General features: G+C 45.3%; 1 protein-coding gene and 1 long non-coding RNA gene across 2 annotated transcripts in view; both read right to left on the bottom strand.

The window, feature by feature from the left end:
- LOC110396694 lies at window positions 922–14241 on the bottom strand. Its single transcript, XR_002437177.1, has 2 exons — window positions 11172–14241; window positions 922–1656 (listed from the first exon to the last, which is right to left on the bottom strand). It is a non-coding gene; the product is annotated as an uncharacterized LOC110396694 (long non-coding RNA).
- SPRED2 (sprouty related EVH1 domain containing 2) overlaps window positions 14492–27996 on the bottom strand; it is a 30903-nt gene continuing 17398 nt past the window's right edge. Inside the window, exons 5-6 of the mRNA XM_021390225.1 lie at window positions 17103–17252; window positions 14492–16505 (exon numbers count right to left, since the gene is read on the bottom strand). Coding sequence (XP_021245900.1) covers window positions 15855–16505; window positions 17103–17252 — 801 coding nt within the window. The 3' untranslated portion in view covers window positions 14492–15854. The remainder of the gene's footprint in view (window positions 16506–17102; window positions 17253–27996) is intronic.

Genomic DNA, 27996 nt, shown 5'->3' with positions numbered 1-27996 from the left:
AAACAGCTGTTGCTTTCAGCCCAGCCTCTCCTTTATCTCTGCTGTTATATTCATGTCCCAGCTCATGGCAGCCACTGTGAGTGGGTCAGGGCTCTGTGCTCCCAGCATCTCCCTGCAGTTGACGGAAGCCAGCTCGGTGCCAATGGGATGGAGAAGCAGGATTTCACATAGCTCTGTTCCCAGGTGGTGACAGAGGTAAATTCCTGACCTGTCCTGACCGGACAACTAATAGTGCAGACAGGAGCCAGGCTTTTGCCCCAGATTTTTGCAGAGGGGGGGCAAACACTCGGCAAACACTTGGCAAGTTGTGTGAAGGAAGGCAAATGCAGCATGCTGAAAATAGTGTGTACCTTTTCACATCTCCTCCTTCTTCTCTGAGTCTGTTGCTACCTCCTTTGCATCAGAGAGGGTGTTTACGCTCCCCATCTTCTATAACAACATACTGAACAGGACTGTGCTCAAAGATTAGTCTGCAAAGAGAGTGTTGTGGTGTCATGGCATGCAGAAGTGGTCCAGAGTCCAAATAGCCCAGGGAGATTTCTACAGAGAAGCAGGGAAAAGGTGCAAGGCAGCAACCCACCGGGTGTTTGCTAGAGATCTGCTACCAAGCAGGGAGAAAGAGCAGAAATGAGCCTGGTGAGAAGAACAGGAAAATGGAAGGCAGGTCTCCCATGTCCTACTTCTAGCTGCCTTCGTTTGTCTCTGTTTCCCGGCCAAAATGTGGGTGTAATTGTTCAGGCATAGCACGAAGCTGTAAAGACTCACAGTGGAGAAGACATAGCGGGAGGACAGCGTGATGTCAGCAAGAAGTGAGTTGTTTTCCCCAGCACCGAGAGAATTAGCGGGCTAGAACTCCAGGGACGTCAGGACTTCCATCCAAATTGGAAAGAGCTTTTCAGCTCACCAGGTTGGCAGGGGAACAGCACAGTGTCTCCCCTTGCAAGAAAGGCTTGCTGCTTTTTCGGAGTTAGGAACCACCGAGAGCTGTGCGTGTTGCTCACGTTCTTAAAGCACTGCAAAACCCAAAGCAGAATCCCCACAGAGAGAGAGGCAACATGTTTGCCACAGAGAGGGGGAGAAGAGAGGTGAGTGCATGCTCATAGAGCAGACTTCTTTCCATTTAACAGCAGATGACAGCATCACTTATTTTCACAGACAGCTATTTAACAGTCAACATAAGGAAGCATCATGAGCAGGGAGCAGCAGACAAGGCATAAATTACACAGCTAACCAAAGAATATGGTTCCTACTCTACTTTAGAGCGGGCCAGATGCCTTCAGACACTGTTGACTGTTAGTCGGCGTAGAGAAACCCTTTCAAGCCCAGCTAACTGAAGTCACAATGTGCACTTCATTCGCTTGGCTGCATGGGGATCTTCCTGGCTGAGAGCAGGATCTACGCGCAGCTGAAAATACGGTGGGAATGAGTCAGTTCCTTGGAGTTTGTGTGGGAGGCAAAGACAGAACTGTGGGTGGCTTCAAAGTGTTAAGCAGCCTTTTAAATTCAGGCCCTGCTTTTCAGAGGAATAAGGAAATGGAGATCTTCACCCCGTCTGGAGTCAGTTCCATGCCTTGGGTCAGCCTTGAGAAAATCGCTCTCTGGTAGCAGCAGCCACTTCCCAGGCACGCAGGTCCACTTGCTCCTGAGCCGGTTCAGCTGTAGACATGGACACAGTTAGACCCTCACCCAGAGCAAGACAGTACCTGGCTCTCCTGGTATCTGCATGCTGCCTCCAAGGCAAGGCAGGAGCTCACGTAAGCTCCATCTCTCCTCCCAGCATCGCACCCCTGTTTCTTGAGCTGCCTGAGCTAACCCTGCTACCCACTCCCTGCAATGCCGGACAGCTGCTCGGAGCTTTCCAGCTCTGCATCAGCCTGGAGCTTGCCTGCCCCACAGTCTATCACTATCCCTCTGGGGGCGAGAGCACTGGGATCCGGTCCTGAGCAATGGGGGAAGAGGGATGCCATGGGTTAAATTACCTGGCACATTGGAAATTCAGGCTCCATCCAGTTACCTCCTGCCAACTGTTTGCAATTCAGCCCCCATCTCCTATAGTCTGGTCAGCTCTAAAGAGGATTTATTGCTTTTACTGGATCAGGCTCACCCTTCCATTTAAGTGGATTAATGCGGGTTAGATCCAACTTAGCCCCACACAGCATTAGCCAAGTCAACATAAAGTTCTCTACTACTGGCAATGTTGTTGTTTTTTCCTTGTTCTGATGAATTTTTAATGGTCTTTACGTGCAAAAGCAGCTTTGCAAAATCTTAGGCTCCTGCTTTCCAACTTAGATGATTTGGCATGTGAAGAATGCAATGAATATTTAAACCTGCAGTTTGGCACAGCTTGTACAACACGGCTAGGAACCTAGCCCCGGCCTTTCAGAGGCTGGCCAGGAACCACGCAAAAGCCCAGCCCGGAGGAACAGCACAAGAGCTTGTGAGGATACATCAATCTTCAGCGCTCAACCAAAGTCACCCTGAGCCCACCATTCCTTAGACTCTTTTAATTAACCTCAGGATTCATATGGAGGAGCTGCATGCGGGTGGAGCTGTGGGTTATTTGATAGATGACTCAGATCCCTCTGCCGGTCGTATTTTATTAACGTGAGAGTAGCTGTTGAAGGCTGTTATTTACCGCCGGGACCAGGGTCCCCATCCCAGTAGACAATGTGCAGCCATGTGGTAACAATCTCTTGCAGCCATGCCAGTCTAGACAAAAGGGTCAAAAAGGAAGGGACCCCTCTCGTGCCCTCATTGTACAGATGGGCAAAGCGAGGGCTCACACATGCACTCAGGCAGCCACTAATTAACAGTTTACTGTAACCCCTTTGTACAGGCTGAGCCCACAGCAAAACGAAGGCACATCGACTTAGCTTTATCGGCTGTGAAAGAGCACCCGGTTTGGGAGCCATCACGAGAAAACCTCCATCATCTGCTCGAACACACAAGGATAGATGCTGGAATTCAGCCAGCACAGCGTGGCTTTCATCTTCTACATGAAAGGGGGCTCCCTCTGACATTTCCAGGCCCACTTCTTTAAGAGCTGCGATGCCAACGTCGGCTCCCATGAGCCTGAACAATGCGGAGAGGCGTGCGGCTGACGCTTCCCGAGTCAGCAGCAACATTTCCAAAAGCCGGGCTCCTCTCCGCAAAGGAGAACGCAGGAGCAGTCCCACCAGCTTCGGCTGGGCGACTCAAGCAGCACCAGCCTGCAACCTTCAGCAGAGGGAACCACATCCCAGATGTCTGCTTCTGAGATCAGTGACCCCCGAGCCATGGTTTTGGTGTAGACATTTACAGAGAAAGATGCACATTTCTTCAGAAATCGCTGCTTCCAGTGGCTGTCTTTACACATGATCATATTCAGTAGGCTCCATGTGCTGTGTCATTAGCCGAGTGTGTTAATTTATTAAGTCTGGCCTACATACAGACAGTGGGACCGTTCCCTTTGCGTTGTTATTATTAGCAAGACTCAGACATTTTAAGCTGTTTGGAGCCCAGGAATCTATCTCATCATGCAAGTAAAAGCCATAGGTAATCTCTTGTAATCACTGACTTTCCAACTACAGTAATTTAATTTCATAGATGGAAAGATAGTTGTACTGATGCACAAGAGTGCGAGAAAAAAAGAAGGTGAAAGCAGACTTCAAGCTGGCAACAAAAAAGAAGCAAATCATCCACCTACAGCACTGCAGAGATACAGCCAACACTCTCAGCTGAATTAACAAATTGTGAAGCGGACCCTTTAGCTGCTAGAGACAGACTGAAAAGAAGCAGGGCATTACTTGACACATTTCTTTGCCCTGATTGGGAAAACATGTCACTTCCCTCATAGATATCACTGGTAAATGTTAAAACAAGTATTCTACAAGCGATGAAAACAACAAGGCTTGGTTTCCAAAGGATGTGTCTGAGCATGACTGGCTGTTTAAGAGAGAGATACGGTATAAAAGCGAAGCTGCTCTTGTGGAGTGGATCTCCAGTGCCCAGTAAGGCATGACTGCCACCTAAGGGCTCATCCACAGGTAGGGCATTCACAGCAAGTCTTTTCCCACACTGTTTTCCTGGTGTTGAATAGGGGATAAGCTCACACTTTTCTTTGCCTCAGTGACAGTACTAACAGCTCTTCGTTTTGCCCAGCTGCCTACTTTGATGAAGCCCATAGGAAATTAATTTCTTCAGGACTTCAGTTTGCTTTTCACCAGCCAGGAGGTTCAAGAACCATTACGGGAGTAGGACAAGCAGAAGATTAATTGTGCAAACACAAATCCTTTAGAAAGCAAGCCAAAGTTGAATTTGTGTGTGTCTTCTTACACCAAGCTGTGATTAAATTCAATGAGGCGCAGAGCCTCAGGACTCACGTCGTAAAAACCCTTACTGACTAGTTTCAGCTATCTACTGCCTGGCTTCCTGAGAGGCTGACCAGCTGCATCATGTTAGACCTGGCTAAGCAATCAATTCGGAAGGGTCAAGGTAGGATCTGAACATCAACCTTCTGTGCCAGATCTGCTTTCGGCAATGTGGCTGAACTGTGCCTGGCTAGGCCTTGTTTCACCCAAAGCAGCTCTTCCACTTGTGTTCCTTGTGGCCGCGACTAAAAAGGTGACCTTTTTGACTGTGATAGCAACTGAAGCTGAAGAAGTTTCTTGTATTTCTTCACTGGAGGTGGGAAAATGCATAGAAGATTTCTGCACAAAACTCAGACAAACACAAGAGCCATTCTGGTTTTGCTCTCTGTATCAGCCAGGCTCTTACAAAGATAGCTGCCAATAGTTAGTCTGCTGACTTTGTGTTTTGGAGGCAGCTAAACGTTACTGAAGCTAGCGGAAAATTTGTCATTGACCTCAGTGGAGCCAGTATTTTACACCTAACCATCGAGGAAATCTGACGTGTTTCAGGAAGAAGTGAAGACATTCAGCACCTCTTAGAACAAAGGCACCTTACTCAGGAGCCTAAACGTGGACTTTACACCTTCAGCTTGGACACCCAATTTATCCTAGTTTATATTCACAGCTACAGCATGGCCACCTTTGAAATTACCTGACAACAAACGGGACAAATCCACTTCCATGTCAGCAGTCTGACAAATAAAAAAAGCAACGTATTTGCTTTCTTTCCACTACCCGCATTATACCCTCAAATCTGTTCTGTGTCTTTTGGCACACGGGAGGCTTCGGAGAAGCCAAACAACAATAAGAACACAATATCATCTCAACAATAAAAAAACCCCAAAACCTAGAGGGTCCATAAAAGGGAATTAAAAACACTTGCCAAGAGGAGGTTTTAGAGGAGGAGACATTATCGTTTGCAAAATGGCTGCTACAGGGCCACAGCTCCTGAACATCATCACATTTTTTGTGCTATCTGTACAAAAAACAGGCTGGGAAAAAACCTCAAACTACCAATCCGGCACTACAGGAATCTCCAGAGCAAACAGTAGAAGGGTTGCTATAGTATTTCAGAGAAATCAAATGCATTTCAAGTAAAAATTTGTTAGGCTTAATGAATAAACTCACATCGCTCTTGCATTCAATTGGGTTTTTTTTTTTTCAAAGGGGCGTATAAACTTTCCTGTTTGAGATAAATCAATGACAAACCGTCTGATGCTGGGAAGAAATTTCCCCTGCTAGCAGATGATTTCAATACAGAGTTTCTTGTATTCTCTGCCTTTGAAGTGTCTGCTACAGGCTGTGGTTAGAGACAGGATATCAGCCTGACGAACCCCAAAGACATTTTCTTGTAGCTCAAAGTTCAGATGGTCACAAACAGCAGTTGTTCTGGTTAGAAAAAAGTATCACGCGTTTGCTGCGAGTTCAAAAGCTCTCTGCTCTGCACCTGGATTTTCTGCTCTTCATGCCACATCTTTACAACCACTTCCTTCAGGAACTGGCCATAAAACCAGCTCTGATGGTGACAGCTCTTAAAATGTTATGTATGCGAGCGGATTCTGAAAACACAGTCCTTCCAGGGACGCTTCTTCGTTACAGGACCTTTTTCTCTTGTATGTTATTACATAGGCACCCTTTCAGCCTTTTAATCTTTGGAAATTCAACCTAGTATCGGAAAGAACCGCTGCCAGCTTGAAACCCAGTAAGCTGTCAAAAACGAACGAAACGTGGCTGAGGGAATGTCCCTGCCAATTTGTTATTTTTAAAGTAAGTACCGCTTGCCCCTTCTACTTACATATTTTATTATTTTCCAGGCAAGTTTGCGAAGGTCCAAGTGATGGAAACGACTCGGCTGTTGGCCATAGGAAAAAAGGTTATGTGCTGAGGTTAGAACGAGTGATGCTGGGGTCCTCCTGCTGTCAGGGGGCAGTGGAAGTGGCACTTCTCAGGATGGGATGAACAGCCTGCTGGAGGTACACTTTTCCTCTGTCTCTATATGGATATTCCAAGGAGTAGCTTCTAAATGAAATGCCTTCTCAGCCAGGCTGATGGCTAAAGCAGGGCATGCAAGGCCCCCCTACCCACGTGTCCAGTCCCTCAGGAGGCTGTCCCGGCTGCCAGCAGGACGCTCTCGCTCCTCACTCACCCACTTGTGACTGTGCAGCGTGGCTTCTGTTTCAAACACAGCCCTTTAAGGACAGATCTGGGGAGCTGGTGCACTGTGCAGGATAATAAATCTCTTTTTATGGGCTGAAGCTAACATTATTGTGTCTAGTGTCTTCCTGACAGGGATGAGGGAGGAAGAAGACTGCAGAAAATTTGCCTTAGGGAGTCACCAGGGAAGGGGGCACTTCGGGTGCCAGGCCTCGAGATGCTCCTAGTTAAATCCTGCAAACCCCAGGAGACAAATCCCAGTTCCCCTTAAATGTAAGCTTTTTTTTTTTTGTCACCGACATAAGTGGAGCCAGGATTTTACCCCAGGGACCTGGAGAATGGAAACTCCTGGCATCCAATGGGCTGTTCCTCTCCAGTCTTCTCCCACCTGATTCCAAATGGTCTCAAAGTCTGGGGGAAGAACAATTGCGGCACTGCAGATGTGATGTGTGCTGGAGCTTTTCAACTAAACAGACGTGACATTTCTTGCTACCTCCCCAACACATCACAGCCCTGTGGAGCTCAGTGCAAAGACCCGAGTAAGCGTGTGAGAACTTTGCTCACCCTGAGGACTTTGCTCCTAGGCCCATGGTGCTTCTGGCCACACGTGGCAGCACAGCCGTGTCTCAGCTCTGTGGCAGATGGCAGAAACTGTATCTAAATGGTGTGGCTGGCACCCTTGCAAAGGGGCACTGGTCTCGCCAAATGGGCTGCCCCAACCCCTCCATGTCACTCTCCCATTTGCCAAGAGGCACATGGGTTACTCGCAGCCCGGTCACCAGCCTCAGAGAAGCAGCTCCACTGACTGTTCAGCTCATGGCTCTCAAGTCACAGCACAGCAGACACTCAGACACTCCTCTGAGCTTCATCCTGAAGCTATTCCTGTTTCTGCTTTGGAAGTCTTCCCATATCTGTGGCTGGCTCAACCACTTAATGGGGCTCTGGGGTTTTCCCCAAGATGAGGACTTTCACTGAAGTCTATTCACTAAGTGAACAGAGAAATCCTGCAGCGATACCCAATACTTGGGGCCACTGCACTGAAAACCCCATTCATTGTTGCCAAGCCACCGGGGGCAGCCACACAGCTGCAGTTTTACCTGTTTATTTGTTTACTTAATGAGTAACTGTCACATTTTAGCTCGGTAATTTCAGATTGTACGTGTGTGTATACATTTCCTGCTTGGCAGGCTGAGTCGCAACGCGGGTCTGAATGCCCCTCTCAGAAACACAGGCCACCACACAGACACTGCTGCGGGTACCTCAGCTCGAGCATCACTGCTTGGATCGATGCATCACTGTGTGCCTGGCTGTGTCACTTCGGTACCCTTCAAAAAAAAAAGGCTGCTTGTATTTCCACTCGCACTTCATATCCGGGATGAACCACGCGTCCTGCATCTGCATTCAGTCCCGGCCTCTACTCGGTCTTTTTTAGCTACTCAGAGTTTTCTGAAGCAAATTTATTGGGATGTGAATTTTGCAATGCTCCGACTCACCAACGAAAACAGCAGAGTGCTTCTTCTTTTGGCTGTGCACATAAAAATGCTCTCTGTTTTAAGTTTTGGCCAGAACGCCTGCAAAATGTGGTTGGAAGTTATACTTTCTAACCTGGCTTTTATCATCACTCTCAGGAAGCTGTAAAGAGTAAGCACTTTTAAAGTGAAATTACTTGAGTTCAGTAGTTCTGGAACCTGGCTTTTAAGGTTGGAAATGGCCCTCAAGGGCACAAGGACATTAATGCTTCAAATTTTAAAAGTGTCTGAGCTTTTAGTTTCTGAATCAAGTTGGAGCTAGAAGTAATCTGAATACAGGAAATCTCAGATTCAGAGATGGAGTACATTTGGAAAACTATCAAACTTGATAGCTGAGTATCAAAGATCTCACAGTTTGTGATATCGTGTTCCCCGCCCCTGTTCTCCTTTCATGAAATTGGGATTTCACATCAATATCAGCACAACGCTGAAGCACAGGAATTAAGAGTGTGAAAAGCAGAAAAATGTTGTTTAAGGTGGAAAGCCCGATGCTAGCCTTGTCATTTCCCTTAAAGCGGATGTCGGCCAGTTCTGCAGCTCATCGCAACATAACCTTAGATATGCGGAAAGAGAAATGTCACTTCATATTACACTCTCTCTATAATTAAGAATAATTAAGAATTCTATACAAGCATTAAGCTTAAGGCTGTGTATGACTTGATAATTTGATAGCTGTCCCCAAATTTGCATTAATTCTAGCTTCTCCGTGCAGTGATATGAGCTCTTAACATCAGTGACTCCCTATGTCACTATTATGTCACATTATGTCCCTATTAGATGAATTATATTGTCTGTGTATGACTTCCTATGTTCTTTGCCATCTCAAAGTGCACATCACTGTATGGAACGGGGACTGCACGTGCAGGGAATCACTGAATGGCATAGGCTGGAGGGGACCTTAAAGATCACTGAGCTCCAACCCCTGCCACGAGCAGGATTGCCAGCCACTAGCTGAGGCTGCCAGGGCTCCATCCAACCTGGCCTTGAATGATAGGGTGTGTTACAGCCCTCAGAAACCTTCCTTTTGACAACCACACAGTTCGCTGCTGTGAGATCCTGTCTCACACGACATTAGGCAGCAGGCTTGAAATCTCACAGTAGCCAAACCAAAGTCTGTCAGCTCTTCCTAAATGAATTTACAAGTGGGGAATGGCAGAATGAGATGAATGGCATGGGATGCTTGTGCGCGAGTGCAGGGAAGCAACTGAAAATATTTGTAGAGATCTAAGTACACCACCCCAAAAATACACACATACTTTCCACTATTTAAATATCTTGTCTCTGGGTGGAAGCCAAGCATTTTTCTATTTATTTCCACTTATGCCACCGAGATACTAAGGAATTTAATCCCCTCATTCAGTATGTTAAGAAAACAGCAGAAGGCTGAACATCCTGGAAAAGGACGAGGTGTTAGGAGGATGCTAACTCACGGAGCACCGTGTGCTGAAGGAACGAAAGCATTTCCGGTTGCTGCAAGCTCTCTCTCAAGGGAGATGTGAAAAGGCTGCATTTGGTCCTTGTAAGAAGCCAAGTTCCGCCTGTGATAAGCATTAGGAACACATGCAGCGATACCTCTTGTTTCCAGCCCTCCTGACAGCTACTTCCAATTTGCATTTCTAAGTGGAATTAGCGGAGGAAGGAGATTTACACATTCCATGCTGATGGGGACTGTTTGGCTTGAGCTCCTTGCAGAGAGGCTCCTGTAGAAGCCCAGACCTCCCAGTTAACCTTCAAACAGAGGGTGAGAGTAGGAGGAGAGCTGACCTTTGGTTGAAGACCGTGGACTTGCACTTCAGGCGGTCCTGCTGCAGACCACCAGCTTCCCATGTGCTGTTACACGAGTCATTCAGACTCTTGGCCCTACTCATTTTCACAGTGGGGTCAAATCTGTTTGCCTGACTTAGATTACTGCTCACTGAGCAGAAGAGATTAACAAATCTTCATCACTGACTGACTGAAGGAGCCTGGGTGAGCCCTCCTCATGCATAAATTCTGCTTCTGAGAAAAGGTGAGGCAGATATAGTCACTCCTGAGAAATACGTGAGTGTTATCGTTGTGTCCTGCAGGAAAACAGAGCCGTTGCAGCTGGAGAGACCCGTACTGGTTATCCCTCACAGCTACCTTCCATTTCCCATGTAATTTCACCACCCATCCCCACCAACTTGCTGCTCATGGCTAGTGCCAAGCTGGGCCTCCTTCCTGATTTGAGGCTGCTTTTATGAGGAGAGGCTTGTCACAGTTACTTGCAGGTTTCCTGAGTGAGCACAGCCAAGAAAACCCATGCCTCTCTAATTTCCCAGACTGCAAGGATAGAAGTTCTCACTACTGTAATAATGCTTGTCTGAGACCAAGGATGCCTCCCCAGGAGAAAGGCCCAGAGAGGAACTAGGTCTGCACAGCTCCTGACACTAGTGAGGGGAAAAGGAGAGGGTGTGAGGTCTGGTCTGACCCGGGTAATGGTAGCAGCACGTTTGGTGTCAAGTTGGTGTGAAGTCACTTTGCTCTGAAATGCCAAGCCACCTTTGGCAATGCCTAAAACTCAGTCTGGGTGAAAGATCATTCTAAAATGTAATTTGCAGCTAAATGGATTTCTTTCAGAGCTGTAAAATATTCACGTTTGTTTCATGTGGTTGCAAGCTTGCAGGTCTGCATCCTCCCATATTCCACCTCGTTGGCTGCCTCCAGCCCGGAGGGCAGCTCTCATCACAAGGAGAGCAGGAGTCAGCCTGGGAGCTCTACGCTGACTGGGCTGCAGAAGGTTGGTGGCCTTCCATAGCACCTTGTATCTTTATGGAACTTGCATTTTCCAGCAAACTCAGGGGTTCAAATGTACTGTTCGCTGGTTCAGCTTTGAAATCCCCAGACTTCTTTGACACAGAGATAAATGTGAGAGAAGACAACACAGGCTGCAAGCAGATATGGGGCCTATGCAGGCCTTCTGCAGAACAAGCTGAATGTGAAAGGCCAGAGAACAGAGCTATAGTGTGAGGGAAAGTACAGCAATAGTAGCAGGGTGGCACAATCCTAGGGTACAGCAAATGAGAACAAGCCCAAATACAGCAGCCATGGATGCAGAAACAAAGGAAGAAAAACTGCTTACCTTTAGAAGTCTTCGGGTACACAAGGATCTCCAGCAAGATACTCTCACCTCTACTGCCAGCCCTTCAACGAGGCCTGGGAAGGGGTGGATAATGACTCCAACCCTCAGGTGCACTGCATGCAGCTGAGCTCCCCTGGGTTGGCCCTGCCTTCCCACCAGGTGCACCATCACTGGTTCAGGCCATGACTCAGCATTTCTGCTACAGGAGCTGAAGGCTTCCTGCCCAAATTTGTCAAGATAGCATAAGGAATGGTAGGAGTAGGCTGTCAGGGTCACTTTGCTCTCCATTTATCTGCAGATGAAGCTAATGCCAAGTCAGACTGCAGGATTTTGTGTGCCACGGAAGTCCTCCTATGCAAAACACCAGGCCCATGCTGCACGTTTCTCCAGAGGGCTGCAAGGTTTAGGTGCATGGCTAAAACTTGCTTTGCAAAAAAAATTATAGCAAATATGCATATTCTACTTGTATCATACATCTACAGAAATACATAAATACAAATATAAAGCAGAAGCGGACTTGAAATCTCAGCAAAGCTGTGACAAATTCAATCACTGAGGTAATTTATGTGACTGGAAAGCCACAGGCAGAGCGCTGGGCCTCCCATTGGAAACAGTTGTAAAAAAATCAGGTACACTTACTGTTTTTCCCTGGCTTCTGAGTCGATCAGGTGCAGCTTGGTGTCCTCTGGGCCGAGTTCACTGAGTTCTTCTCTTCTGTCTTCCAGTGTAAATGCCCCCTGAGAATGAGCACGGTGCCAGCAGGTGGAGCTGCCCAGGGGAGCTGCCCAGCTGTCTGCCTCCTGCCAGCCTGCATCAAGCAGCTCCAGCGATGAGCATCTCTGTGGACAGCTGGACACGAGCTGGGCTTCTTGATCCCTACAGGGCTCTCCAGAGCACCTGGAAATGTCCAGACTGTTTTGCAAACAGATTTGGGAGCTAACATGGCGTCACAGCCCCATTCCTCACCTGGGGGCAAGGTGTGAGGAAAAAGGACTGAAAACGTGCCATGGCTACCAGCCTCTTCCTTCCACTCTTTTCCCACAGAATAAAGAAAAATGCTCCTGTGCTGTATGCCCAAAGCAGTGTATGGGAGGAGGACCTGTGAGGAAGTCATGCATGAAGGGAGAAACTAAGTGCAGCAGCACCCACTGCCCCAAAAAGCTGAATCAAGTCATACTGGTCAAAATGGGGCAAAAAAGGCTACTTGGGTGTCTGTGGGCAGCAGGCTGAGGGGGCAGAGGGTGGCTGACACCCAAGGGCAGGCCCAGCCGCTGTCATGGCCGCCGGGGTAGGCCGACCCACGGGGTGCTCTCCCGAAAATGCCCAGGACACCTGAAAAACACCCCCACACCAACAGCATTGTTTTGATATGATGTATTTATATTTACATGGTACATTTTAAAGCAATAGCTACACTGATCATACATATTAGAAACAATAAAAAAAGAAGTTAAGAACTAAAATGTACATCATACACTTGTATATATATTTTTTACACAGAGGTAAAAAGGCTTATAAAAATCAATACAACAGGGTTTTAACTTTTAGTATATAGATACAATAATGATGAGGCTTCAGGCACTTTAATTTGTTAATGTGAGCGATAGCTTGGAAAAAAAAAAACATTTCCATGACAGAAAAAAAATTCGGTTAATGTTTTGTTACCACAGATACAAAAATAAAATCTGAATAATTTCTCTCGAATGATTGATGTCAGTATTGCAAAGCTGACTGGGAGAACGCTACACACTGTTCAGCAGCAGTGTGGAAAGTAAGGAGAAATATTTACAAAAAACACCCATTTCTATCATTGTGCCCTTACACCACTGCCTTCACAAACCAAATAACACACGCGCAAAATCTACAAGTATTACAAAAACCCAACAGGAAAAGAGGGAGGAAGAAGAAGGGAGGAAAAACAAAAAAAAAAAAAAAAAAAAAAAAAGGGAGGGATTTTTTTAATTATTATTTTTATTTTTATTTCCAGACATACAGAAAGGCTTGGAGTATGTCTACTTTACTTAAATAAATAGGGGCACTTCAAGACCGGACAAAAAACTGTAAGATCTTTTTTGTAGTGTTGTGCTTTATAGAGAGAAGATCTTACAGATGTTTGTTTACATGAAACAACTCCGAGAACAGAAATAAAAGGAAAAGGTTGTTCCATAAAATTTTTTTCGAGGCTGGCTTGATGTTTACTAGACACCATTGAGAGATTTGTCAACTGCTATTAGGCACAAAATATTTATATTTCATTCAGCAAACCCAGACACATCACCGAGAGTGTAACACTCCATCCCTTTTGCATTATCGTTCTTTTTTTTTTTCCCAACCAAAAAATCCCCAGCAACTGCTACAAATTAAGCCTACCGAACTCTATAGTGTATAAGCACGTTGCATACTTAGTTCATGGTTTACTAAAAAGCTGTGATTAACTCTCAGAGGAACTGTCAGGACATTCCACCAAGAAAAAATGGCAAGCGTTCCTTTTATATTTATTTGGCAAAAAAAAAAAGAAAAAAAAAATTAAAAATCCTCTCTTTTAAGACTGATGTCAATGTGCAATAGAGGGAGGGAAAGGACATGCGCTCACTGGCAATTTACTGCAGAAAGAAATTATGGCAGGAACAGCAGTGCCAGCTTTGACAAGCCAATCCCTAGCTGCCTCAAAGTATTCGGATTGTACTATGCTAGTTAGAGCTCACTGCGCTAAATCATTTTTTTTTTAATAAAAATTATTTGGCTATTCCTGTAATATATTAGAAAAATACTCTTTTTCCAGCTAATTACAAGCCTTGTACACAAGACAACATGACATTTAAAAAAAATTAAAGTAATTTAATCCCACTGTATGCACCTTATGCATCCACTTGATAAATCTGGGTGGTGAACTACGGAGGGGAAAGTGAGGGAGACGCTTCAGTCTGGCTCCTGCAAAGACCTCCTGTCATGGTTTTATGATTTCTGGTTATTGGTGTTCCACATCATAACATCATGAGGTGTATGTACCTGGTTCTCAGAAGAGAAGAACTACTACATTCCCCAGAGGACTTTGCTGCCCTGTTACTGTTTTCCGGTCAGAGGGAAAGATAGAACTGTTTGCAGATCACGAGACGCTCTCTTCTCGTCCCGGCAGCATCTCACTCCCCAGCCGTCTCACCATCGGCACTAGAGTAGGGCCTACTTTAATTTTGGACACTCTCTCTCATTTTATTGGATTTATTAGCTTAAATTGTAATTATATTGTATTATATTGTGTTATTTTGCATTCCGATATTTTATTTAGTAAATTAGTTTGTTTCTCCTCAGGTCGTTGCCGCTGTTTTGTTTTCAGGCCCATCTCCCTACCCTTTTTCCCTTTTCCCTTTACCAGGGCGTGGGTCCATGGGTCCCCCGCCCCATTCATCACGGAACCGGGCCAAACCAGCCCGTAAACCGTTGACAACTCCCATGATTAATCCTATACAAAGAATTACACAAATGCTGGTTACATATTGAACATCTGTAAGCATCTGGAGGATCAGAACCGTAGGTCAGGAAATGAAAGTGGTGGTTAACATCCTGGCTTTTGATTTTAAATACCTGTTTCGACTGCTAAATGTAGTTTCTACTGTGAACACGCATGTTCTCGTGCTCACGTATTATACAGAAAAAAAATAAACAAATACTATTTTCCATATAATCCACCACTTAATGCAGCATTTCCCCAGAATTGCCATGGACTACAATAGTGCTTTTGACATTGCATTGTTAATAATTCTTTGCATAACAACAATTTTCCTCATCTGGAACTGTAGTGTTTTATACTCAAATCATGACATGGCTGTCTAAAGAAAAAGTTCCCTTCTTTTGGGCAGAACTCTGAAAACACAGTTTTATTTTTCCAAAGTTATTTAGGGAAAAAAGAAAACACTAAAATTTAAAGTTTCCCTTTCAAGTAGTGGTCTGAAATGATTACAGGTAAGGAGAACTACCAGATTCTCAATGGTTATGTGACTATGGTAACTGAGCTTTGCTTTCCGTTCATAGAGCTTTAAGAACAGAGAAATAATTTAAGATGTTTGCTGAAGGAAATGACGATGGACTCTAGAAGAGAAACTGCAGCTTACATGGCTATTTTGGCTTTGGAAAACAGAACGAAAAAACAAAACAAAACAAAAGAAAACCAGTGACAGAAATACTGTGTTGTGGTACAAGTTTGTTACTAGCACACCTTCCATACACACAAGAACTTGACAGCAAGTTAAAATATCTTCCAAGTGAGATCTCGTTCACTACACCACCCCGCTTAGAGAAATGTCAAAACTTGCTAACACACTGATGGTACCGTGCAAGCAGAGGCAAGACGGACACAACCTGGAGATGTTCTACAATCCACCACCATTTAAAGCAGTTCTTAAACTCATTTTAACTGAAAAAATAATATAAACATGTACAAGACAGTCTGTCTGATTACAGATTAATAATACAAAAGTCTATGCTGTACGTTAGTTAGTTAGAACACTTGATGAGCAAATCAATGCAGTGTGAGCCCCAGACGATCAAATGTAAAATGATCCAAACTGGTGGTTTCTGGATGCTGCTGGGCACAGTGGCTGCATCAAAATAAGTGATCTCAATGCTCCAAAACCAATGTGTTCCCCGAACTACAGGAAAAACATCACACACTGAACTCATTCGTAGTCATCCAGCAGCTTTGTGTTTTCCACCACAGCACCTGCACATGACCCCACAGTGGTAACAAGCCCGAAGCGGCAAGTAACAGCACATACATGGAGCAATGAAAGACAAGGCGATAAGGGCCATCCACCGGAGGCAAAACATTTCATCACTGGTGTCACACGAACAAGGATCTGTAAAGTCTCCTTCTGGATCGGACATACAGTGATAGAGCATAGTGTCTGCGCACCACATACAGCTCACTCGATGGATGCAAGTCTTGATGCGGTCTGGAGCATCCTGGCATTGACCCCGTTTGTTCTCCTCATGATTGAACATGTCCCTGCAGTACACGCACCGTGACCTCTCACCATCCTCCTTCCGTCTGGGCTTGAATTTGACAGGTTGAGTCTTTATCACAGCACCCTTGATATCTTCACCCAGGTCAAAGTCTGAGTTGTCTACGTAAGGATAAGTGTACTCGTGTTTTGAGGACTCGCTTTTGGCAAAACGTACGTAGGAGTCCACGTCATCAGGATCGAAGTTCTTTCCTCGAGCTGGGGCATGGCGATAGTCCTCATATCCAGTCATCCAAATCTTTTCCCGAGGATTGATGCGTACTATTTCCTCATCGTCATCTGGAAAGTTGACGTGCCGGTAGGATCGTGGTACTGACTGTGGAAGGAAGGATGGAGATAAAGAGGGAGAAAAGATTAATAAGCTGTTTGCATGCAGGATCATAGAATTATGGAATGACTTAAGTTGGAAGGGACCTTAAAGATCACCTAATTCCAACCCACCTGCTGAGGGCAGCGCTGCCCCCCACCAGCTCAGGCTGCCCAGGGCCCCATCCTACCTGGCCTTGAACACCTCCAGGGATTCGGGGACATCCACAGCTTCTCTGGGCAATATGTGCTAGCACTTCACCACCCTCTGAGAGAAAGACCTTCCCCTAACATCTAATTTAAATCTCCCTTTTTTTTGTTTAAAACTATTCCCCCTCGTCCTGTCACTATCAGACCATGCAAAAAGTCAGTCTCCCTCCTGATTATGAGCTCCTTTTAAGTATTGGAAAGACTGCAATAAAACCTAATGTTTTAAATTAGTGTAAACATTTTTTTTTTTAATAATTTGATGCCACTTAAAACTAGAAGGAGAAAGGAGTGGAGATTTTCTGAGTGTTTTTGGTGTAGGCGGAACCATATGCTGTGAGGACTTATCTAACTATGATAGAGACAACCCCTTGTGTCCTAACAGTGAAAAATGCCTTACTTGTTCTAGATGGTAGTGGTCAGAGCTGTAATGGTCATGAAGGTGCCCACGAGTGCAAATTCTTCTATTTTCGCAGGATGCTGGAGAAGCCAGAGTTCGCACAGGCTGTTCCCTTTTCTGAGAGGAGTTGGAGGAGCTATCTGTTGCATTCTGTTTGAAATGGGAAGGGGAAAAAACCTTTTAATACGTTCAGTTGTTACAGTACGCAGTCTTAAAAGAGATGTTTTGCTACTCACAGACTTTGCACACACCTGCGACATTGGCAACACCTGACAGCAGGCAGCGTCATCAGGTTTCACATAAAACTCTTCAAAGAGGCAGGTCTGTTGCCAGGCCATAAAATGTGTTGCCACACACATGGAAAAATTAAGTATGCCATAGCCCACCAGTGACATATTTGTTAACACCACTCGTATGCGGCTGGCACGTTATTTGTTGTACTGGGCACTGCACGATGGTGAATGTTCACACTGGAAGCTACCTCTGAAGCACACATTTGAACTCCTTCAAATGATGCTGTCATTTATGTCCTGATGCGCACTCAGGACTGCAAAAATTATGTTTTGGTTTCTTTTTAACCTTCAGGAGTCCTGTTAAGTCAAAAAACTTCTTTCAACACTCTTCTCCAAATGCTGAATTCCAGTTCATAGCAGGCTGCTTCAATACTCAGCTTTCCTTTAGAAGTTTTAGGCTTTTTCTTCTCCTTTTGTCACTGATCTTTAATGTGCAATGAATGTTACTTACATTTTTATATATTCCTACCTCACTGTGCTCACTTTCTCTAGGTTCATTAATTACACTGCTACACAGCAATGATCATGAAAGGGTGAAACACCATGAAATAACATGATGTTGTCAATATGTGCAGCTTTTTAACATATTTATTTATCTTTCTGGAAAATGCACAGCAGGATAACCCAGTCTTCACCATCCCCTCTTCATGGCCCTTCCTTCCCCTCAACATCTGCCTCTGACGTTGTGCATCAAGACAGTGAACAAAATAGGAGGCATTACTTTCGGAAGCAACCTTTGTATTTTCCCTCCAATATCCAGACATTCATTAATTCCTTTCATAGATTGTTCATACTACCACAAATATCAAAGGACAGCTGTTAGGTGAACACCCTCTTGATGGCTCCTTTTGCCCATGGGTACCATTGACAGAGAAGTGGTAACATGACACGTTCTAAAAATATTGGTGCCTCAAACTAAGAAAAATCTCCAACCCCATTCAACTAGCAACCCATGCTGCAGTTAAGACAAGTCCAATGGAGAGGCTTCCATTTGCCACAACATTTAGTGGAGACGCAAACTCAACAGAGGAAGGTGATTATATCAACAATGGCAGAAGACCGGTTTTACCTGAAAAACCTTCTCTCTTGGTCAAGAATGCACTCTCTAAATATTATTTTTCAATGAATCGTACTAAACACGTCTCTTACTCCAAGAAGACAAGAACAGTCATTGTGGCTATTTGTTTATTCTCAAAACAACGCTTTGCAAGACGCTGCCCAAAGGTGAACACGCCTTAAAGCATTACAGCACAAAATATTTGTCGACCCATTTTGACTGGTATAGCACTGAACTGCCACCTTGTTTTGTTGAAAGCAAATACACAGATCTGTTTGCAGTGTGACATGAAGTCAGACTGGGTTATCTGAGAAGCACAACAAGCAGGATGAGTTTTGAATGGCTGACCCACCCTTTGTGAACCGACTTTTAATTCATGTGAGATTGTTGCATGTTTTTTTTTTTCCAATTATTTTAAAATCAAGTATTTAGAATTAGAACAAGCCTTAAGTTATACTAATAACACCTATAAAGTGCAACTGCAGTGGTATTCAGTTCTTGTTTTTTCTTTTAATGGTTTCGTCATCCTAGTCATCATCTCTTACTACATGTAGGTGCTTCACACCTGGGGTTTAAGCACCTCAAAGCTAAGTTTTGTGCCTGTAACTTCAAGTCCTATTATATCTAGCACTTTCTGGGGACACTTCCAAGACAAAATCAGCAGCTTCTAAAAGCAAAAGTACTTCAAAATAACATCAAGCTTCCAGGCTATTTTGAAAACCTTTGAAGAGCTAGGATTTAGTTACAACAGCCCCCTCCTACAAGTACCTTTCTGCACTGCATGTGGCGCAGACCTGGATGCAGAGCTGTAATTTCAGCTTCTTAGAACAGAAAGGCATATACCCTGTGCTGCAGGCAGTTTTGCCCTGCAGTGTGCTCTCAAAGTTAAACTTTGACTGTCATGAGCCAAAAATGAAGAAGGACTTAGCACAGTGCCGTGCCAGCCAGCAGGACCCTTCACCTTCAGTGGAAATGCAGCTGAGCCCTGCTTGGACAAGCCTTCATGGCTATGCTCCAACTACATTGCGGGTGCTCACGGTGAACAGAAAGAAGCCTGGGAAACTCACTCAACTGGAGTAGGTGGCATACATTGGCCTGCAACCCTCTTGCTCTGCTAGATGGAAAGAAGTCCTGAACTGGATATAACTGCTGGATAATCTTAGTGGGGCAGCTAGAGGCTATAACCAGCCCCCACAAAGTGTGCTGTTTGCTGAATGCACACACGGCTCCAAGGGGAAGGCCGTATTTCTGCAAGAGGCAACTGGAAGAGAGGCTGGAGTGATTTTTATCGTGCTGGATCCTTATCTACCCTTTGCTCCACGCCTTCATCTCCTTCAGAGCCAGCAGGGCAACTGAGCCTCTCCTCCACATGTGTCGACATGGCTACAAAACCTGTTTGCAGCATACCAATGAGGCTGAGGCTCAGGCCTCTGCTTTAACCGCATTAAAAATTGCTTCATTTCCATGTTCAATGTCCTCAGATTAGAGAGGCAGCATGCCAATGCAAACACTTGCTCTGAGCACGAAGAAAGGTAGAAAGTAAGATATCCAAGCCTAGTTCTCTGTTCACTCTTCCATAAAAAAGTTTGTGCTGCCTCCAGGCTGACGAGGCTGAAGGCAACTGGTTGCAGGGCTGTCTTGCTGACTCTCAGCTGAAATCAGCACTGCTATCTTCCCAAAAGATCCCTCACCAAGCTTTGGTAGAAGAAAAAAGAAGGCTCTCAACACTCAGGAATGAATGGTTTGAAGAGCGGGAAGAAGGTCATGGATGAAGCCCCCAGATCTCCACCTGTGCTGGTGAGCTTACTTATTTATAAGCTGAAGAAGATGGACTTAACAGCACAATGATAAAACCTTCTCATGACACCGAAGTTATTCAGGGGAGTAAAAATGAAAGCTGACCCTGAAAACTTGCTTAAGAATCTTGTACTGCTGAAGGACCAGATGTTAAACAACAACAAGCTCTAATTACCACTAATATGCAATCTGATGGGAACACCTTGATCTGCCATGTACAATGATGTACTCTGAAATAACTATCGCTGCTGAGAAAAAGAGGTCTTGGGGTTAAAACAGGCAGCTCCATGACTGAGAGCTCAACAACAGATAAAAAAAAAATAAATACAAGCAGCAGCACAGAAATCTTCGTAAGGGGATTTCCACCATGGCAAAACTCCCAGAGCAATAGTCAGGACAATCAGAGACATGATTTCTGAATACCAGCTAACTAAAGAGGTTGGGTCTCTCCAGCCTGGAAAAGAGATAATGGAAGGAAATGTGAAGATGAGAAGGAAGAAGTCTATAGAATCATGAGTCCCATGTGGAAGGAGAATAGGAAGTGATTATTCTCGTATCCTTTGGAAGAGAACACAAGACATTCACTGGAACGTGCTTAGATAAGGTTCAAACAGAAGCAAGGACTTGAGATAAATCCCATAGTTACAATGTGGTTCAAGAAGCCATACAGAAGCTTTCAGAAGAGAGTTAAGTGACTGAGAATCAAAGATATGATGCTCAAGCCCTGAAAGCTGTGCTGCTCCCTTAGTACCACTGAACTGCAACTGAATCTGAACTTGGTGACTGGTAAAAGTCAGAACCATCCTCAAGGGAAAGGACTTAACCCCTGATGGAAGCAGAAAACAAGTCCTGTCCCACACAAGACCACGTTGGCTCGGATTTTCTGCTACCACCACAGCAGTGAAAATCTGGGGGAGGATGACAGAGGGGGAAGACATTAGAGGTTTACTGCAGGTCACCCAAATACAACACACTTGCTTAAGGGAATAAATCTAGAAAGCACGCAGTCTCCAGAATCAGGCTATTTTACTGATGGAAAACACATCCAAACCATTGGTCTTTGAGAGAAACACCGTCTTCCACTAAAGCCTGTTGAAACCAATCTGGCTCCACTGTTTTTTGAGAGAGAGAGAAAAAACTATTGAAAACATGCCCAATAGTCACAGAAGAGAAATGAACCCAAACCTAAAGCTGTTGGAACAGTGAGTCCTCGAAGAAATGCCGTTTCAACATGCCCTCGATGCTCAATTAGCGAATTTTGGGCGGCACGTACCGGAGCTTTGTGATTGCTACGGTGGCTGCAAAGTCTTGTGGTTTTGCTGCTCGGATAACAAAATCATTAATCATGGCCATAATAGTAATTTTATAAAACCCGCGCCACACGTTTCCTTTTGCAAGTGAGCTGTATGTATCTGAGCGAGCACACGTACTGCATGTTTGATATGGCTGCTTTGAGAAAAAACACTGCACTTCTACATGCAAATGGTTGTGCTGTGATCATTAAAATGAAAAAAAAAAAAGCGTCCCTGGTCCCTGTTTCCCTCTCACAATTTAAGAAGTGACTCATTCAATTTTAAAAACCTTGTCATTAGTAAAGAAGATTATGTTAATCATTTACCACAGTTTACTTCTCATTTAAATGGATTTGCTACACAAGAACGGCCGGCTAATCAGGTGCCTAAGTAATATTCTGAGATAAGTATCAATCATAAAAACTGATGAGAAATACAAAAAGCTTTCTCCTTCCCCAGCTACTGATCTGGATGGATCACCTTGCCTCCACAGGCTTCCCAGAACAGTTTCACTTCGTACGGTGCAACATCCAGGGTGACCAGGAAAAAGAAGAATGGTTCATCTCCAAATTACGAAGCAGCTTGTCAGAAATCAGTTGCCTGAGGGAATTTATGGGAACACTGCTGCTTGCAGCTTCCACAAGTGCTCTCAGCCAGCTACAGCAAGTTTGCTGTCAAGAATAATTGCTGGTCAAACAAGATGGTTTGTTCTTTTGCTAGGATTTTCACAGCTACACGAGATGGAGAAGGCAATGGGGAATAGAAGCATCACTACGTTGAACATGTAGTTTTGCAAGTAATGGCTCTAAATTGAAGATCTGTGCCAGCCTGGCCTTTCTAAAGCATGAGCTGTCCGTGCTAACCTGTTCTCTATTGCACACGCTGCTCTGCAGCAGGTCTGCTTGCTGAATCACTCCCACCCGAGGGGTTCTGAATGCAGCCCATGTAGAAACACAGAACGTGGTGGGTCTCATCTTCACCGAGGCAGAGACTTCAGCTGCACAACCTTCCCACGGCGGCTCCTGCTTTCACTGCGAGAAGCCCGTGCATGCTGAACGGGAGCCGCCTGCTGTCTCACCATCCAAAAAATCATCCCCAGGAAAAGAAGCACCACTCGGTCATCAATCACAGCTTGAGGATGAGCCCGGAAAACAGGCAAGCAGCCCGCTGTTTGCCTTCTCTGCCTAGGTACAATCGCTCGGGAGCCCCAGCACAAGTGTGCACGGCCCTCCTCACTTGCTGGAAAAAGGGAAAACACAGCTGCACTATCAATGAGGAAAGGAAAAATGATAAAGTCTGCAGGGCAGTAAAGAGAGCCAATGATACGGACCTGAGCTTGAAGCTGAGGTTTATCTGCAGAGCCTCTGCTGTTTATGAACTTTGCAAAGAGGAAGTCTGAGAGCTATTTTGGATGCACGGCAAAGAAACTTCCACCTTTCCACAGAAATTAAGATAAAATATGGTCTCCCAGAACTCCTTCAGCCTAATCTTGCTAGACCAATTCTTTCCTCTCCCCTCTAGCTTTTATTTTTAAGCCTAAAGAGACACGGCACTTCTGAGTGTCACGGAGAAGGGAAGATCAAACCTCTTAGTTCTTGTCTCAACGCCTACTGCTCTCTATTCAAGAGAGTTAGAAAAGGATTTCATGTTTTCCACTCACTGAATGTGCCCTGTGTATTTAGGGCAGACACTTTACCGCTACCTTTATTTTTTTTTAATTTTTTTTCTTTTTAAACTTTCGTGGTTATGGTGCTCAGTGCCAGAAACGTCCCAGTGGCTGTGCTGCCTTAAGTCAGCAAAACTTGGAGGAGCATTTACAAGGACTCTGTGCACGAGATCGTATCTATTAAGCTCGTGCTAAAGCCGCTCTTGGCATCGCCTATCAGCTCGGCATGCTCCACAGATGTGGCTTAGCGGCTCGCTGCAAGGCCTGAAATGAACACATGAGAATCAGACACGGCTAAAAACGATACATCGAGCAATCAGATGTGCCGCGGGGGAAACCTCACAGAGATTTTTGCATTTAGCTGCTCGCCGGTGATACGAGGCACCGGACACCACTCTGCAAAGGCAGGCATTTGAAAGAGATACTCCCTGCAGAAGCTCAGGGAGGACTGCGGCCAGACAGCATGCACAGGACATCTCCTTCCCTTAGAGAATCTCTCTTCCCTTACTCCACCACTGGGCTGGTGTACCATGCCATGTTTTTGCACTGGGTCCTCTGAAGCGAAAAGCAGAACGTGACAAGAGAAAAGCCCAGACCAAGGCAGCCCCGCCTCACAGCAGGATGCAGACCCAGACGGAGCAGATCACTGCCTTGGTACACCACTGTGCGGGTCCCAGCTCCTCTCTGAAGTTTTCAGTTTTTGACATGCTTGCTATCAGCATAGCTGCCATTAATTAGGGAAGCGCTGGCTCCTCATTTTAAGGAGCTAAGAGGGAACTTACCACACCCAGAGCTGCCGAAAAGGTTTTTCCTTCAGAAGACTGATGTGGATGCTAGGAAATAAAGGAATGAAGCTCAGTTGGCGGGTGTTGAGCAATGCGCACAGAAGATGGTGAGAGCCTGTGCAGCTCCAGGGGCAGCCAGGAACAGATGGCTCTACATAACTCAGCACTGAGTCTCAGCTCCTCCATGCAGAAACTCCCAGGGAGGGGGAAAATAAGGCTGGGGAGGGGGGATATACTGACAAAAATGAGATTAGCTGCAAGAATTGGAGCCTCCAGTCCATCGTTCACATCTTTGCTATGTACAGACGAAATGCTTCAGCCTCCTAGTTCACAGGCACACTGCTCCTATATAATACACTCGGATGCAAACAGAGAGGAAAATCAGTTGAATGCAGACTTCCCACAGCAGACTGATATGATATTTTAAGAAGTCAGTTAGGGGTCATTTATTCACACAGTTCTGAGCATCCACGTTATTTTAGCTGGAATCCATCACCAAAATAGAACCTAACAGCTGATGCAAACTTTTAAAACACCCTCTTCACATGCACTGTAAATATGTCAGGCTCTGCTTAACAATGCAATGGCACTTACTGACTTCTGCCTTCCCTCTCTTCTTGCAGACGGAACCAGAGACAGATGAACTGCCTGCTGTAATCACTTCTGATTTAATTTTCATAAAATATTTACAAGACGCAGGGAAAGCAGACCCTTGGCAAAACACATTAGGCAGGTGAGGGGAGGGAACAGGGCTATTTAGATGCAGTTGTTTATAAAGCATCTCTGTGCTGGGCAGAGTTCCATACTGAACTCCCAGGGCTTTTGTATTCTGGGGAATGGTTTTGTTGGGCCTCAGTTAAAACCAATTCAAGCCTGGGGTGTGGGCAGCATCGTCATGCAGGATTTGGGTCAATCGGAGGATTTTCTTTGATTTTTTTATTTTTTAAAAGGGCAGCCTGTCTCTTTAAAGGAACAATCATTCTTGGAGCCTCATGTAAGAGCACACTGCATTGTTTAGCTTTCCCAAACTCCTCCTTCCTCTTTGTGAGCTCTCCAAGAAAATGAAAAAAAAAAAAAAGATTCAGATGACAAAACCAAATTATGGTCAGACTTCGCAAAACTTGGGTGCACACTCCAAGCAGCCTGAACTTTCTACATTAATTTACTTTTTCTTTATTTTTTGCCCATACCTATTACATGAGACAATGGGATTCCAACCCGATTTGCCTGTGTTCAAAACACAGTGTGTGGAAATCACAGCCCCTCTCCCAAGGAGTGGTGCTGAGATCCCCATCTGCCCCGCTCAGCCAACAGTACAAAAAGTGCCTGGAGAAGCAAAGTGTGGGGACTGCCAACAGGTTTTCAGGGGGAGCTGCGTGGCTGTTTTCCACCAGCTGCCTTGCAGAGCATCACACATCCATTGGCAGTGCAGGACCAACACGAGCAGGGTGCTGGAGGTCTGGTCCAGCCAAGAGCTTCCCTGGCCCTGCAGGAACTAAGCCACTGGAAAAGGATTCATTTCTTTTACACGGACAGTTCTGGGGTAACTTCCCGGAGCTGGTAAACAAGAAGGGCCTCGCAGTGCTCCGCCAGCTTTGCAGCAGCCAACTGAAGCTGCAATCCTTGGCAGTGGTTTTGGGTATGGTGCTCAAGTTTTGGGGAACCAAATGTGCTTCCTTGGGCTTCTTGCTTTGAATCAGGTCCCTCACCTATGCTCCCCTACACAGTGCTGAAGAAATGCCTGGGGAACCACAGCTGAACAAAAAAAAGCAAGGCCAAAATCAGAGGCCACAGACTGATTTTGTAAAGCTTCACTGAAAAGCTTGATATCCGCAAAGCCACCGTGCTGCAAACATGTCAGAGACAAATTGTGCTGCTAAATCTTCCTGCTAAGTGCCCACTTCACCCTGACCAGTGCACAGCTCCAGGGGGAAATGCACGTGCCCCAGATGTGGGGCAGGCTGGGCTGTTTGCATGCTCCCTTCCCCAAAGGACAAATCTCAGCACGCACACTGCCCTTCTGGATGGCACAGCAGCCTGCACACTTCTCCTTCACTCCTTGGGAGAATTAGAAGGGAACGTGCTCGTAAACAGCTTCACACTTTAACTCATCACATAGTTGCAGTATATTACCACGCAGCCAAATTATTTTTTTGGAAGACAAGCAGCTGGCTGAACGCAAGTGCAAAGCGGTGCTGCAACACGCTCAGAGCAAGAACTCATTAGCTACAAACTACAGCTGGCAGCGCACCGCTCCATTCACCTTCAGACAACAAATCCTACAGGCAGGTCGCTGATACCCTTCCATCCAGAAGCCTCCAAGGACTGCATATTACAAGGAAACAGGCTTTTGGAAGCTGGGAGATCACTTAAATGAACGCAAGACTGGTTATGTGCAACACAAGAATTAAAGTGAGGATAATACTGCAAGAGCTGGCGCACTTAACTATGTCACCCTATCATCATTAAGCATGGGGAAAAGAAGAAAGGAGTGCTAAAAACACAAAGCAACAAAAATCTCCTCTATCACTGGAGCAAGGGAAAAGGAGCAAGCTGAACACAAGGATACCTGACTGGTACACACTGAGTTACAAGTTCTGGCAAGATGCAGCTATAAGGAAACTTCCATTGTAGCAAAAGATCAGGTTTCAGTTTCCTGCAGGATATATCCCAATCCCACTGCAGAACCAACTGCGTTTGTATATGGGAATGGGATGGAGCCAGAAAACACACTATAAAAACAGAACTTAGAGAAAGAATTGCGACAAGTGGAATCGCTTACCCTCAGCAAAGCAGTTTGACACATCCACATCACCACTCTAATTAGCTACGCAGAAAACTACAGGACAGCAAGGCTCAGGAGAGCGCAACACAGATATTATCTGCTTAATAATTTGTTGCTGAACAACAGATGCTGCTTGCCAGTCTTCACGCACACGCCCCACATGGCAGGGGCTGTGATTCACTGAAGGGACTGCTTCCTCCAGCCAGAACTGCTGGAGCAACAGGTCACCTCCTCCTTGCAAGGGACCTGGGCGCCTGTAGACTGTGGGGTAAAACAACCAACCTGGTACAGGTTGAGAAAAAAAGGAGAGATAGCAAGAAAAAAAGTGAGGAAAAAAATTGTTTTGAAGACTCAAATTGAAGTTCAGTGCATCTGAGAACAGCGTTGAACAGTGCATTCCTGATCTCAGCCTGCTTTACCCCTTAGAGGTTAAGGCAATGCATAAGTTTAGAAGACCTGTCTCCCCTCCCTTCTTTCAAAAGAAGCAAAGCTTCAAATCTACCCCTTGCTTATCTCTCCCATCAGCTCACCTAAGCTCTTCATTCACATATAATGAACCTGCAATATATGTAAGAATAAACAGATTTTATGTATAGCATATCTCGACAGCTTCTGTGCTACAGCAGCTTTTGTATTTCCAACAGGCTGTGAGTGAACAAGGACAATTTATAGGGTGAGGTAAGTAGTCATCATTCCTCTGATGGACTGAAGAGAACAGCAGCTACCCTTCTAGGTGGCATCTCCATCTCAGGGACAATTGTATCAGATCACTGTAATAAGCAGAACTCGCTTGCATTTGTATAAGAATTAGAAATAAATGGGTTAATTTCCAGTATTACTTAACAGAAATTGGAGGACCTGAAGGAAAGGGAGAAGCGCACCACTATAAAGACCTGACAGCCAGAGAAAAACTTTCCACTTGATTCTCCCCACTGAAAATCTATTAGAGTGTTACTGTTCCTACTGACCGACACAAACTCATACAGACAAAGTCGACTTGAGGAAAAGGCGGGAAAAAAAAACGCCGTGGCGAGGTGGGGGTCAGCCCCTTCTCCCAGGTACCAGCAATAGGATGAGAGGGAATGGCTTTAAGTTGCACCAGGGAGGCTCAGGCTGGGTGTTAGGAAACATTTCTTCTCAGAGTGAGTGGTAATTCATTGGAACAGCTGCCCTGGGAGGTGGTGGAGTCACCATCCCTGGAGTTTTTCAAGAAAAGGGC

This window comes from Numida meleagris, chromosome 3 (genome assembly GCF_002078875.1).
Source record: "Numida meleagris isolate 19003 breed g44 Domestic line chromosome 3, NumMel1.0, whole genome shotgun sequence".
NCBI classification, from domain to species: domain Eukaryota; kingdom Metazoa; phylum Chordata; class Aves; order Galliformes; family Numididae; genus Numida; species Numida meleagris.
This window is presented reverse-complemented; position numbering and strand designations above follow the sequence as displayed.